Source organism: Gigantopelta aegis, chromosome 1, assembly GCF_016097555.1.
Source record: "Gigantopelta aegis isolate Gae_Host chromosome 1, Gae_host_genome, whole genome shotgun sequence".
Taxonomy (NCBI): Eukaryota; Metazoa; Mollusca; class Gastropoda; order Neomphalida; family Peltospiridae; genus Gigantopelta; species Gigantopelta aegis.
In genome coordinates this window covers 22,345,035-22,361,382 of record NC_054699.1, presented here as the reverse complement: position 1 = coordinate 22,361,382, position 16,348 = coordinate 22,345,035, and the positions used below count along the sequence as shown (strand labels likewise).

The following is a 16,348-nucleotide window of genomic DNA, read 5'->3' as shown; positions in this document are numbered from 1 at the left end:
AATATGTGTTCTGTAACACCTTGCTGGAACCCAGACGCTTGTACCACTACATATGTAATATTTGTTCCTTAACACCTTGCTGGAACCCAGACACTTGTTACCACTACATATGTAATATGTGTTCCTTAACACCTTGCTGGAACCCATGGTATGTGTTATCCTGTCTGTGGGATGGTGCATATAAAAGATCCCTTGCTGCTAATAGAAAAGAGTAGCCCAAGAAGTGGCTACAGTGGGTTTTTTCTCTCAATATCTGTGTGGTCCTTAACCATATATCCGATGCCATATAACCGTAAATAAAAAAAATGTGTTGAGAGCATCGTTAAATAAAACATTTCCTTCCTTTGTAACATAGCTTCATTTATGCAATAACAATGGTGCAGGAAGGTGGCAAAAAGGGGGACATGCACATATATATATAAACCATTGCTCCTGCTACCGGATCAAGAAAAGTGGGGAGGGGCACATGTCCACCTTGTCCTTCCTACGCCAGTGAATAATTATGACTAACTCTTATAACGAGATATGCTCAACTATCTACATGTATTAAAAACAATAAAGAACAATAATAAAAACAATAAAGAACAATAATAAAAACAAATCAAAAAGCTAGATATATAGACTGAACTAAAAACTTGCGGTTGGTTAACTATTATCTGATATCCATAACCAGACCGTTCAGACATTGACACAATGATCTAAATTTAGACAGGGACTGGTACACTACATCAGCCACACTGTTTACACACTTATGTTACATTAAATTTACTGATATGGTTGGGAACCAGTTAACCCGATCGGCTATATTTATTCTGAAACTTCATAGTCGTTAGGTTTTTAGGTTTTAAAAAAAAAAGTATTAAAGTAAAAGCGACTGACAGCGGAAAAAACCCAACAACAAACAAACAAAAAAACTATACATATAGAGCGAACTGAAAACTCGCGCATTTGACATTGTCACGATGATCTAAATTTAGACAAAGGGACTGGCACATTACATCAGCCACATTGGTTTTTACACGTAAGTCACGTTAAACGTATTGATAAGGTTGGGAACCAGTTAAACTGCTCAGCTATTTTTGTTTTGAACTTCGTAGTCATTAGGTTTTTATGTATTTAAAAAAAAAAAAAAGTAAGTGTGTCATAGTTGTTGTGTAATGTAAAATCGATTGACATAGGAAATATTTTGCATCAACCATGACGCACAGATTTTATTTAGGAGTATTTTAGGTAAATATTGCATCAAATACACAGGATCCTTCGACTTACATGGTGGATGAACCTCTTTTTGTACATACTATCTCTGGACCGGTACTTGAAAAACGTAGCAATGGACGAAAGCAGGAACATCAAGATTAGAAACACCACAAGGAAGGAGTTCATTGCCCTGCACAATGAAAAAGAACATATATATATAGTTTTTAAATCCTTACTGATAAAAATTATAGTGTCACGTTATACTGGAGTCCACCTGGAAGTATGTCAATCTGGACATTATTCACAATTTAACGCATTGTTCGCCAAATCGGCAAATTCAAAGTAAAGTTCTTACACTTGAAAAAACCACATAAAATGAAAGGTCATTTCCAGGACTTTTCCAGGATATTGTTTAATTTTTCCAAGACATGAAATGTTCAATCAATGAATATTTTTCATAACAAAGTCTTGTCTGAATTTAGACAACATTGTATTGTAAACCAATTCAAATAAACAGTAACAAAAATGTCATCCTTCAAAAATACTAGATCTGCTGGAATTTAACACATTATGTTAGGTTTTTAAAAACAGTATTCTTTCTAACTACTGTAAATCATAAAATATTAGTGATCTTAAAATTTAGCAAAATCCACATACATTGTAAGTGACATATTAGTGACATAAAACTTTATTTAGCGAGGTCGACATACCAGAAACTGAATTTGATTTTTTTAATTTGTAGCATCAGCTTAAAAAATACTTTTAATAAATTATGATGTTATGCAGCATTCAGTCAACTTGAATTTAGTAGAAAATTGTAGTAATATGTGCATGATAACTAACTATTGTTCTTTGCTATCCTTTTTGGTTTAAAGGGCGAGATTTATCTCAGTCGGTTGAGTGTTTGCTTGAGGTGCTTGCGTAGCAGGATCGAACCACCTCGGTGGATTCATTCAGCTGATTGGTTTTTTTTTCCGTTCCAACTAGTGTACCACACCTGGACAAAGGTCATGGTATGTGTTTTCCTGTCTGTGGGGAAGTGCATATAAAAGATCCCTTGCTGCATTAGAAAAAATGTAGCAGGTTTCCTCTGTTGACTACGAGTCAGAATTACCAAATGTTTGACATCCAATAGCTGATGATTAATTAATCAATGTGCTCCAGTGGTGTTGTTAAATAAAACAAACTTCTTCTTTCTTTTAGTTTAATCAATAGCATTGTTTTGTATCCATTTAATCACCAACAAAACAGTCAAACAAACGTTTTTTGGAACAGTCTGTTGTACATATGAAATATTAGCGTCTTGATTGCCCTTGCTAAATTTGCTAAAAGTTTATGCTAATATTTCCTGATTTACAGTATTACACGTACATGTGTATGTAGAGGGGGGAAGTTTTAAAATTATAGCTAAACAAAACAAGTCAGAGGATTTTTCTGTTAATAAACAAACCATAAATTAACAGGCAAGCACTGGCGTTATTTGGAAAAAACCCACAAAAAAAAATTCTTAAGTTCATGCACTTCATACATTATTGATGTATTATGTATGTCTTAATTTCACACATGCATCTGACATAATTATAGGCAAAACCCCAACAAATACTAATACATACTGGTATATACAGTGAAACCTCTCAAAACCGGACCCTCTGTAAACAGGAATTCCCATATAGCCAGACGTTTTTTCATGGTCCTGTTTTAAATTTCTGTGCAGAACAGAATCTCTCTAAACCGGACACCTCTTAAAACTGGACTTTTTACTTGGTCTCAAGGGTGTCTGGTTTAGAGGAGTTTCACTGTGTGTGTGTGCCTATATGTATATATATATGCATATGTATATGCATATGCATATGCATATGCATATGCAGATGCATATGTATATGTATATGTATATCTATATATAAACTGGCGATCAAAAGAAAGTATACCAATTATTTTTTCAAAGTATTAAATACAACACAAAACACAAGTTGATGCAAATGTTATATTTTGAAAGTATAATAATTTGGTGATAAATAAACACGAGTATACTCAATAAAACCCATAAAATGATAATATCACAGTTCACAACAGCACTAGGGGTGAAATGTGCGATTTCATAAAGGACCACTCATAATGAAGGTGAATAAATTTGACCACAAAGAACATGTTTCAATAGTGTGTATGTCCACCATGTGCAAGTATGCAAGCATGGACCCGACGTCGGACAAATTTCCGTCAATGACAATAAGGTCCAAACCATCAGATCCACCACCAAACGGTTCAGTCTCCTGAACACAGCACGGAGCTGTTCTCTCTCCTGCATGTCGGTATATCCGAGTCCTGCCATCAGCTCTGAATAACTGGAACCTGCTTTCATCCGATTTTGCCAACATAAACGTCAAAGTCGATGTTGCCTCGCCAATGTCATCCCTCTGAATGGTCGATAGCCCCTGATACCATGTTGTCGTAGTCGACGACATACAGTGTGACGACTGATGACATGTCCAAGGCCAGTCGCTGCAGATGATGTCATAGTGAGGAATCTGTTACGTAAGTGTAAGATGCGGAGATGGCGGTCCTCGTTGGCTGTTGTGACGCAGGGTCTTCCACTTCATGGTCTGTCTGCAGTCCTGCCAGTCACCCTGTAACGCTGTATCAACCTGGTGATCGTCAATTTTGTGCAATTCAGGATTCTTGCCACATGGGCATAACTTGCACTCAACTGCACCATACCAATAGCTCTCTCTTTCTTCAGCAGTTAGCCTTGCCATGTTCTCTGGTGTTTTACTGTTGACTGAGGCATGTTACAAATAATGGCACCCTTTTTTACACCCTTATGTGCACAAGTATCATGTTTCTCGTGCAGTATAAATTTGATGAATAAACTCATTTTGCACGTGCGGCATCGCCCAAACTCATCAATGTGCGACTATTCGTCATTGACTGCATTATAACGAATAATACTGGAACCTATCTAACCTTCCATGAACATGTATTGTGTTTATTTATAATAAAAATAATTGGTATACTTTCTTTTGATCATTAGTATATATGTATATATATATATATATATATATATATATATATATATATATATATATAGACACACACACAAATATAACGAGGTTTTCTCATTATGTGATTATTCGTATGACTTGTCACATGCAACTTGTAGGTCTTACAAACATCGGACTGTACAAGTCGTTCCGATTTAGGTGTTCTCACGGTACAATTCGATCAGCATATGCAACAAGTCTGTGCAAGTAATCACATAATGAGAATGCCCCTTTACCTGGAAATTAATTAAGTGCCACCTGAATTGTATTGCTACCAAAAAAGTATCTAGAAGTGGTTGTTCATGCTGACAAGGTTTAAACCAGATAATTGGGAGTTTTTATATATTCTGTATCTACTGGTTATTTATCGATATGACAGGAATAAATTGTTTATGAGAAACACATAGTGTGATTGCAGCTCCAGAGTTAACTGCCATACATTTTCATGTATATTTACAGTTTCTGTTTTTCTCTCCCAAAAATACATTAAATATTGATGAAACAACGGCTCCACTTATTGTCAATCTTTTTTTAATATCCTCTGTATAAACAGAACATTAATTTCAGTGTTTTGTATCCACAAAATGTTCACAATTACCTGTGAAGTATAAGCCACAGTCAAAACTAGGTGGTGCTTAATGGATTTCCTGGTAAATTATATATGATATACATGTACATGTATATCATGATAAATAGGGCCAAGATACCAAAGCTAGGTGTTGTACATGTACGTACTACCCTCATTTTCGCTATATATAATTTTTACGAAATGAGTGCACTTCCCATATCAGACACAATGAGACATTCATGAGTTTCATAAAAATGTTATCTAGCGACCACGTGTGTGGCATTTTATTTACTACCCACCATCAAATAATGTAAAATCTGACAATTACTTGAAACATTATTCAGCAAGACATGCGAATACACACAGCCAAGACCAGGAAAGGTGATGTCACTTACCGAAATGGCGTCATTTAGCAACTGATACACACCACCAGGTGCATACGAAATTTGTACGAACATTTATCCATTTGGCTCTACTGATGTGATGACTGATTATAAAAATCTGTAATCAATTGTGTGGGAATTTTTTTTTAAAGCTAATTACTTTTCCAGTTTAGATGATCCATTTGATGTAAATATGTTGGGGTTCTTGGTGTTTGTAACGACGAAAAAAGATATTTAATAGTTACTAAAGGTAAAATTAGTCATTTATAGTGTCTTTCCTGGTTAACACGACAATTGGTGAATGCATGATCCTTATAATTAAAATCATTCTTTTATTCATAAAATTCTAACCGATGGTGTAATCGTAAGTTGATTAGTTGGTGCAAACCGGTTATAAACGATAATTAAATTTCAACTGATTCCGAACACAAGCAGAAATGATTCTTTTATATGTACTGTACTGCTGACAGAATAGTATAAATATTTAAACATTTGAAATTTCAACAAGATAAGTAACATGGCTTGAACTTAAAAAGTTTTCTCCCACGGCAATTTTTAAAAGAATTGCCACGGGTGAAAAGTCCACTGATGACAATTTTGAGCCTGTCTATGGCAATTTTTAAGAAAGTGACATTTGCAGCAAATAAACATAACTGAAAGGCTATCTTGGTGTATGTAGACATCTTTTAAATGTGCAAATATTAAATATTGGCAGATAATGTACACCAGGTATATACATTTTGCCATCGTTGAAGAGCTTTACCGACAGCAATTGCCGTTGGTGCCGCCATTAAGTTCAAGCCCTGAAGTAACCAAATGAGAACAATTAATTAATTTTACATTAATCTTTGGGTAACAATAATTTTTTCAGTCATTATCGCTATGTATGGACTATGCCAAAAGTCTGGATCATGAGGAAAATAGATAATTGTATTCTTAAGAGTTAAAAAGAAGAAATGAGGACACAGGGTATATAAAAAGATATAATTTCAAGAGTTACTGTTCCTAACAGTGATTGACAGATCAAGTGCTATGATCTTCAATTACACAGTTTAAAAAATATGCCATCTGTTATGTCTGAATTAGAATAAAACCAGAATTTTAGGTAAAGATCCTGAATGATGACAACTTATAGTCTGTCCCATCATTCTATTAAAATATTTTTTTGTAAATAATTTTGTAAATAGGTCACTCTTCAACTCAATTCTTCTTCAAATCCCCTTTAAATTAATTTACGAATTTTTGTACATGTTCTCCTATTCAAGATATTACTGTCATCTCAAAATCACCTGTACCAGAAATGTACATATGACGATCCACTCACATGTAATATAACAGAAACAACAATAAAACCATAATTTTGCATGTAAAATTAAGGGCAACACGTCTTTTTACAATGATGTAAAAAAAAAACTCAGTACAAAAATACATTTTTGACCTCGGAACTACTAAAAATACACAAAATTTGTCAAAACTGATCACTTATGCAAGATGTAAGAAAGTGGCAATTTAAACGTAAAAAGAAAGTTGTACGTAATATCCCAAATTATTTTATGCTATGCATTAACTACATGTAGGGTTGGTGCCTTTGATATTCTAATCCAGAAACTAAGTTTTGTAAAAAAAATAATTTAGAGGTCCTTATAAGTGACTATTAGAAATAACTTCTCTTTTTCTTTTTTTTGTCGTTTTTTTCAATTTTTGTTCCCAGACCATTATGACAGTGTCAGGTTAGCCCATTCATTGCCTTATGGAATTTTTATTTTATGCTGAATGCCGAAATGTGTACGTTTCACATTACAAAGACCACATTTTCCCCTATAGAAAAAGGTCCAGACTTTTGGCTTGTTTATAAGGATAATAATATTGGCAAAATGCATAAACATTGTAATTGCAAAACCAGAAAAGGAGGTTATACTCACCAAAGAATAGATGGGGGGAAAAAACCCCACCATCATATAAATGCTTACCTTTCTACTCTAGAAAATTTAATTTTTGTAAATTTTGAATTAATAGCCATCTTAGTTTCTTGACCCGTATAAATTGCACAGCCTGTAAGATACAGTAATGTGATTTTAAAAACAACATAAATGTTCTTCTAATGTAGTTTTAAACGTTTTTGCAGTAGGCTTTCCTACAGCCATTTTAAACCAGTAACTTTTGCAACAAATATAAAATCAAAAATAATCCCTTCAACCGATGGCAATGATTTTAATCCAATCATAAAAAAAATAACTGCCATTGGTAAAAGCCCTGAACTAAGGCAAGTCATATCACAGCGGCAGCAATTGCCATTGGTAAAGGCCCTGAACTAAGGCAATTCATATCACAACTACAGCAATTGCCACTGGTAAAGGCCCTGAACTAAGACAATTCATATCACAACTACAGCAATTGCCATTGGTAAAGGCCCTGAACTAAGGCAAGTCATATCACAACTACAGCAATTGCCATTGGTAAAGGCCCTGAACTAAGGCAAGTCATATCACAACTACAGCAATTGCCATTGGTAAAGGCCCTGAACTAAGGCAAGTCATATCACAATTGCTACAGCAACTGCCAAGTGGTAAACAACTACAGCAATTACCATTGGTAAATTAAGGCCCTGAACTAAGGCAATTCATATCACAACTACAGCAATTGCCATTGGTAAAGGTCCTGAACTAAGGCAAGTCTTATTACAACTACGGCAATTGCCATTGGTAAAGGCCCTGAACTAAGGCAATTCATATGACAGCGGTGGCAATTGCCATTGGTAAAGGCCCTGAATTATGGCAACTCATATCACAACTACGGCATTGCCAAAAGGCCCTAACTAAGGCAATTGCCATTGGTAAAGGCCCTGAACTAAGGCAATTCATATCACAACCTGAACTATGGCAATTCATGCAATTGCCATTGGTAAAGAACCTGAACTAAGGCAATTCATATCACAACTACGGCAATTGCCATTGGTAAAGGCCCTGAACTAAGGCAATTCATATCACAACTACGGCAATTGCCATTGGCAATAAAGGCCCTGAACTAAGGCAATTCATATCACAACTACGGCAACTGCCACTGGTAAAGAACTTGAACTAAGGCAATTCATATCACAACTACGGCAATTGCCATTGGTAAAGAACCTGAACTAAGGCAATTCATATCACAACTACGGCAATTGCCACTGGTAAAGAACCTGAACTAAGACAATTCATATCACAACTACGGCAATTGCCATTGGCAAAGAACCTGAACTAAGGCAATTCATATCACAACTACAGCAATTGCCATTGGTAAAGAACCTGAACTAAGACAATTCATATCACAACTACAGCAATTGCCATTGGTAAAGAACCTGAACTAAGACAATTCATATCACAACTACAGCAATTGCCATGGGTGCTGTTGTTAATGTTCAAGCCCTAAATCAGTTACTATAGTACTGTCTGAAATATAATAAAAATGATTTTCGTCAATTATTTCTTACATACTAAACTGACAAGTAAATATTGTGTAAATACCCATTCAATGATACTTTACCTAATTTGGCATTTACTTGTTTGGGCTCTCACTGATGTACAAGGTGGTGTTTACTCTTGAAATTAAACTAAATATGTCAGTAAACAGGTGATTTGTGACCTTTATTGGAACAGACTATAACACATTTTGATCGATATGTGTCAATTTTATTTACCCTTAAACAAACTTTTAATTTAAAACTGCAAGGTAACTGATTATTTTGAATTGCAGCATAAATTATTAATTATGACTAGCATATTTATTGAATATAAATTCAACATAAGTACATTAGAAATTTACACAATCTTGCAACAATTTAAAGGTGCTATATAATGCGAGCTGTGATAAAGATTCTCCAATAAAAAAGTATTTTCTACCAGTAGATAAAATTATTTCCTATAATCATTTATGAGCATATTGTTAAAGGTGTCTTCTTTAAATGTTAAATCAAAAGTTTATTAAAAAAAAAAGAAAAAAAGATTTGCAATAGCTGTCATTGGGTAACATTGAGATAGCACCTTTAATGCCGGTATAATGGATCGTTATAATGGCTCTTGACAGTTTTGCTCAAAAGTTGCTTAAATATGACTACAAATATTTAGTTTTGGAGAGGGATAGGGGCAAACCATCATTAGAAACAGTCCCTCACATATTGTAACAGCAATGAAATTGACACATGTTGATCAAAATTTGTTATAGTCTGTTCCAATTAAGTGCACAAATCACCTGTTCACTGACATTTTTCTTTTAATTTCAAGAGTAAACACCACATTGAACACCAAACAAGTAAATGCTAAATTAGATAGACTATCATTAAATAGATATTTACAAAATATTTACTTGTCACTTTAATATGTAAGAAATAATCGACGAAAATAATTTTTATTCTATTTCCGACAGTACTACATGTGTTTCGGTGAACAAAGCTAAATGCTAACCTACACTAAGGCAAACACTTCACACCAAAAAATACTTTAAAAAAGGGAAAAAAAGAGAAAACAACATAAAGAATTATGAGGACTGACATAAAACAATTGAAGGAAATGAAAAGGATGATTCGTTTCAAGTTGCAAACCCTATAGTTTCAACCTGTAAAAATGGGCACTAAGTTTAGTTAATCTACAAACCTGTAAAATATTTGGATTAAGTTACAATAGAGTGAAACATGACTGACGTTGAAACAGGGAAAAAAATAGACTAGAACTCAATTCTAAAACTGTTACTGCTTAGATGCAAGTTGTTTTGTTTTTTTAATATGAAAAATGAAATATGAAATAATGTAAACAATAAAATATAAGTAACATTTGATTTTAGTGATCATAAATGGCCCTAATAGTTAAAAATATGCCTTATAGCATTTAAAAAACTAGGGTCTGTCACTTTAATGGAATCCCAGAAAATTACATATCTGAAACTATTAAGAATAAAATGCATGGAAACTGTCACACTTGTTTTTACCAGCCATCATGTTACAGACCTAGGCCTATAACATACGGAAGTGGTGTTTACCGTCACTTATTTTTACCAGCCATCATGTCACAGACTTAGGCCTATCACATTGGAAAGTGGTGTTTATTGTCACTTATTTTTACAAGCCTTCATGTCACAGACCTAGGCCTATCACATACAAAAGTGGTGTTTACTGTCACATTTGTTTAGATGATATGTAATTGGAAAGAAAGAAAAAAAAAAAGAGAAAGAAAAGTTTAATTTAACGACACACTCAACAGTTTAACTACAATTATATGGCGTCAGACGCATGGTTAAGGACCACACAGACAGGAGAGGAAACCTTCTGCTGCCACGCAACGGGCTACTCTTTTCGATTGGCATTACACAAAACAGTACATAATATGTTTGTTACATCAGTTGTTGAGAACTGGCAGAACAAGAAATAGTCCAAAGGGTCCACCAAAGGCTCCTGCCCAATATATATAAATATATAACTGTCAGATATGTTTTTACCAGGGCTAAGACTCACTGTATATATATAATTGGGGTCTACTGTCAAGATATATTTTTACCAGAGCCAAGACTCACCGTATATGTACTTGGTGTTTTTCAAGCGGGCACCTCGCAGCAGCAAATTCTCGGGACCGAGTGGCCGCAATACGTTGCTGCCGTCTTTCATGACTGTGATGTTTCCCACAAACTTGTAGAGGTCGGCAATCGGCTGGTGGCACTCGATGACAGCTTCGAGTGAGTCAAATTCGTCCGCGTATCGGAAAGCCTGCGTGTCCGGTGTCGAGAACACAGTCTAAAGATAAATATACAGTTAAAAGGGGTTTTTTAAATTAAATTTAGAGTATTTATAAAACAAGTTAACTTTTACCAACGGCTAAAGTTAAAAGTTTGTTTTGATTAACAACACCACTAGAGCACATTGATTTATTTATCATCGGCTACTCGATGTCAAACATTTGGTAATTCCAACATACAGTCTTAGAGATAAAACCTGCTACATTTTCCATTAGCAGCAAGGGATCTTTTATATGCACCAAACAATAAACAGGATAGCACATACCACAGCCTTTGATATACAAGTTGTGGAACACTGGCTGGAACAAGAAATAGCCAAGGGATCACTGACAGGGATCGAACCTAGATTGACCACGCATCAGGCGAGCATTTTACCACTGAGTTACGTCCTATCCCAAACCTAAATAGATTAATTATGTAATTACATACAGACACCACTAGAGCACATTGATTAATATGTCAAACATTTGGTACTTCTGACACAGTCATCAGAGGAAACCTGCTACATTTTGCAGCAAGGAGTCTTTTATATGCACTTTCCCACAGACAGGAAAGCACATACCAAGGCCTTTGACAAATTAGCAATTTGACAAATTTGGTGGGTAAATCTGTAGTCAAATTCAAGTTCCAGTTAGCTGAGATAACAAAATTATGAAATCTCAACCACTGCAATTAAGAAAATGTGCCATTGAAAAAAACACCTGAATATAAGCCAAGTGCTGATTGCTGTGGGCAATTGCAGGGATTGAAATTTATCCTATAAATTACCCATAATATCCATGTCATCAATTTTTTTACTATCAATGAGTCAGTTGTTTACAAGCCAACAAGACCTGTATACCAGAGCGTTTTGATACGATTTAATTAAAGTGTGTCACGTTTAACCTAATTTGTGCTAACCGTGATGACGTCATATTACTAGGAGAGCCTCAACAAATACTGATTAATGTAGACGGTCAATATTTTTCATATTGAAAAATGATTTTTTTTTACCAAATTCAACATAAGACTGTTTAGCCTAAACCCATGACAATTGATTACGGATTTCATATCTATCATACTTTAGAATCCAACTGATCAATAATTGATTACAAAAAAGTAAAGTTAAAGTTTTCTTTTTTAATGATACCACTAGAGCATATTGATTTATTAATCATCGGCTATTGAATGTCAAATATTTGGTAATTGTCTCAGTCTTAGAGAGGAAACCCACTACATTTTTCCATTAGTAGCATGGGATCTTTTATATCCACTATCTTAGACAGGATAGCACATACCACAGCCTTTGATATACCAGTTGTGGTGCACTGGCTGGAATGAGAAATAGCCCAATGGGCCTACCGATGGAGAGAAAATGAAAAGGATGATTTGTTTGAAGTTGCAGACCCTAGTTTCAACCTGTAAAAACGGACACTAAGTTTAGTTGATCTACAGACCTGTAACACATTTGGATAAAGTTATAACAGAGTGAAACAAGAGTCTGTGATGTTGAAATAGGGAAGATTAGAACTCAATTCCATAACCATTACTTCTCAGATGCACGTGTTGTTTTTTAAAATATGCAAAATGCATTTTGTCGTACTGTGAAACCTCTCAAAACCAGACCCTCTGTAAACTGGAATCCCCTAAAAACCGGACGTTTCTCATGGGCCCTTTTTAAATATTTGTACATAAGAGAACCTCTCTAAACGGGATACCTCTTATTACCAGATTTTTTACTTGGTCCAGAGGGTGTCCGATTTAGAGGAGTTTCACTGTATTACAAACAGCAGGATGAACAGAAACACTTCGGATGTATGGGAATATGTTTCCGGCCCTTTGATTATCGCCCAGCTGATGATGAGAACAGCACTTATAGATGCACCTTCAGATTGGTTTCTCCGTCCAGATTGGCGGTGGTGATTGTACACGTCCCGTTGTTCTCGCTCGACGACAGCATGACAAGATCACATGGGAAGTCTTCGTTCTTGAACACTTTGACAATGTCTCCAACCTACAAACAACATCAAGACACAAATTATCATACATTCTCTACTGATTAAAATTATTTTTGTTTTGTTTTGTTTAACAACACCACTATTTTACTCTAAAAGAACTACGGGGTCGAAATGTAGCCCAGTGGTAAAATTCTCGTTTGATGCGCAGTCAGTTTGGGATCGATCCCTGTCAGTGGGCCCATTGGGCTATTTCTCGCTCCAGCCAGTGCACCAAGACTGGCACATTAAAGGCTGTGGTATGTTGGATGTCAAACATTTGTAAACTTTGACTTGTTCTCTACTAATTAAACCAGAATAATTATTAACTGGCAGCAGGTGTGAATTTTTGGCAGCCATGCTGCTGCCACCATTGCTGCCTACTTATCACTCTCTCAGTGTTCAGTAGATAAAGCCTTCTACTGTCAGGGGCGGGATGTAGCCCAGTGGTAAAGTGTTCGCTTGATGCGTGGTCGGTCTAGGATCGATCCCCATTGGGCTATTTCTTGTTCCAGCCAGTGCTCCACAACTGGTGTAACAAAAGCCATGGTATGTATTATCCTGTCTGTAGGATGGTGCATAAAAAAGATCCTTTGCTGCTAATCGAAAAGAGTAGCCAATGAAGTGACAACAACAGGTTTCCTCTCTCAATATCTGTGTGGTCCTTAACCATATGTCTCACGCCATATAACCGTAAATAAAATGTGTTAAGTGCATTGTTAAATAAAACATTTCCTTCCATCTACTGTCAAAGATAACAAGCATTCTGTGAGTACAGCTAAAGGAATGCATGTCCCTTACCAGACCCACCAAATTTTTGTATCTCATGAACTGAAGGGCCATAACTGTAGAAAATGGGTAAATTGTTATAATAGTTAAACATGATCTGCCACAGCATATGATAAAGCTATATACAAACTTTCATCTCAATGTCTTCAGGCATTGCAAAAAAAAAGTCAGAAAAAACCCCTCACATTTTCATATCTCCTATATTCAAGGGCCATAACTATGTTAAAATTGGGTAAATTGCCATGAATGTCAAACTTGATCTGTAACAGAACATGATAAAGCTATACACAAAATGTCAACTCAATATCTCAAGGCAATGTACCAAAACAAATAAAACAAAAAACTATATGTGGGAATGACAGACAGACAAAAGGACAGATATGAAACCTATAGTCTCCTCCAGTTGGACCGGTAGAGGACTAATAAATATCCTGCTAATGCAAGCTTCTTAAAATTCAGGCTCTTGGACCAAGTCCCTGGCCATGCCTGAGTCGTAATTGGATATTTAATATGCACCTCCCACAGACAGGATAGCACATACCACAGCCTTTGATATACCAGTCGTGATGCACTGGATGGAACGAAAAATAGCTCAATGGGCTCACAGATGGTGATCGATCCCAAACTGACCTCACATCAAATGGGTGCTTTACCACTGGGCTACGTCCCACCCAACCCTCCCCTCGAGAAAGGAAGACAGATGGTCAACATGATGTATTAGATATATATATTAAAACAGCCACTTGTAGTATTCTCTATGTGGGATTTTTTCTCTTTACAATAAATTATCAAAGTCCACTGCACATTACTTGTTTGCAAATGTTAGATATTTTCATTAAAAAGAGAATGGTTCACTTCAGTAAATTGAGTTTTTGCTTGCCATCGGTATGGTATCACCATAACAGTCCTTGGCTTTTGAAAAACCATGGCAAGTGAAAAATCGCACACCTCAAAACATTTAGGCAAGTGAAAAATTGCACTCATCAAAACGCTAAGGCGGATGAAAACCAAGCATTATTTATTTATTATTAATACATGTAAATGTAGAGACATATGTTGCAAAAATGAACCAATACACCATTAATGTTTTCTTCTAATTTTATGTTGTTTGGTTCATTAGAGTAGTCTTGACTTCTTTTCCCTTTCAGGAATGGAGTTATTAAAACATTTCAAGGGGCAGTGCTATAGAAATATAATTATCACATACACTGATGCAGACAATTTGATTTTATAATTTCAGTATGTACTATTCAGATAATTTGATGCACACAATTATAGATACCTTTTTAGTTAGATGGTTTAACGAACGTGCAGCTAAACATGTGTAGAAATCAACATGTCTTGAATTTAATTATTATGTACCACGACACATTATGATAGATGGGATGGGAAAAACCCACTGGCGCAGAGGAGGTGGTTCAATTAGAACTACGACCCAAGCATCTTAGGTATGCACTGCTGACTGAATTAGATCCTTCATATTATTTTTTTTATGTTTTAAATAACTTGTTAAACGTAGGCTACAAATGACAGTGTTGGTTGAGGCATTGACATTCACGTGGCATTTTTTAATTCAACAATTATGCAACCTCCGTCAACATTTTGTAACATGTCATTTGACCTACCACTCCTTGTTAAGACAGTTATGTCAAGTCACATTACGTTACTGATCTAGAATGATCCAAATATTGTTGATAAAAAAAAAATACAGAGACAAAATCTGTCATTACAAAGGATTTTATTCCAAACATAATTTTAGACACCATCATAAATGCGAAACAAGTTGTCAAGTAGACCAGCGTGTGTGTGCAGCCAGAGTTCCAAGAGTAAAAATAATCTGAACCCGATAGCTCCGATTGGTCTAAGCTACATAAGGTAAATAGTGGCAATCAATATACAAAATTATTTTACATGCGCTGACTCGCCAGATTGAAATTATGTGCACTGTACGAGTGCGATTGCACACCTTAAAAGACAAGATCTGCCATGACATTAAAGTGTCCTCACTTTATGGACGCAGAAGTCCAATTTCACTTCCAAGCATCTTTATATAATGCCCAGATCACTTGCTACTAATGGAAAAATGAAGTGGGTTTCCTCTCTAATTACCACATGGTTGACATCCAATAGCCGATGATTATTAAATCAATGTGCTCTAGTGGTGTCGTTAAACAAAACAAACTTTAACTTTACTTTTTTGGAATCAAATATTGATCAGTTGGAACATTACGTTGGAATTGGGACAGGCTACAGAATCTTCTGGGCCATTATTACAGATAATTTTAAAACTGAAACAATTATTCAAACTTGAGTAACTTAGTAATTATTCCTAGATCCAGTGCTTGTTAGTGATCAGAACAGAACGAAAAGGAGACCCTTATACGAAATGGCCCTTTTGTGAATAGAATAAAAAAGAAAAATATATTCTTTTATTATAAGTACAGACTTATAACCGTAAATAAAATGTGTTGAGTACGTTGTTAACCTTCTGACTAATGCAGGCAAGATATCTTGCCTGATGTCACACCGGTCAACATACTGTACACTGTATACAGTACATTCCCCAATTCATATTTCCTGCCGTTTTGCACACGACACTCACTGGGAAGACTTGTATAACAGGAACAGAAGACAACTCAG

At 35.4% G+C, this 16,348-nt stretch overlaps 1 protein-coding gene across 4 annotated transcripts in view; it reads right to left on the bottom strand.

Moving 5' to 3' along the window:
• The window catches only part of LOC121372215 (phospholipid-transporting ATPase IF-like), an 82,239-nt gene that overhangs the window by 54,307 nt on the left and 11,584 nt on the right, over positions 1 to 16,348 (bottom strand). For all 4 annotated transcript variants that reach the window (XM_041498504.1, XM_041498512.1, XM_041498526.1 and 1 more), the window contains exons 6-9: positions 12,811 to 12,939; positions 10,728 to 10,944; positions 7,157 to 7,238; positions 1,270 to 1,387 (exon numbers count right to left, since the gene is read on the bottom strand). In XM_041498504.1, the coding sequence (XP_041354438.1) occupies positions 1,270 to 1,387; positions 7,157 to 7,238; positions 10,728 to 10,944; positions 12,811 to 12,939 (546 nt within the window). The remainder of the gene's footprint in view (positions 1 to 1,269; positions 1,388 to 7,156; positions 7,239 to 10,727; positions 10,945 to 12,810; positions 12,940 to 16,348) is intronic.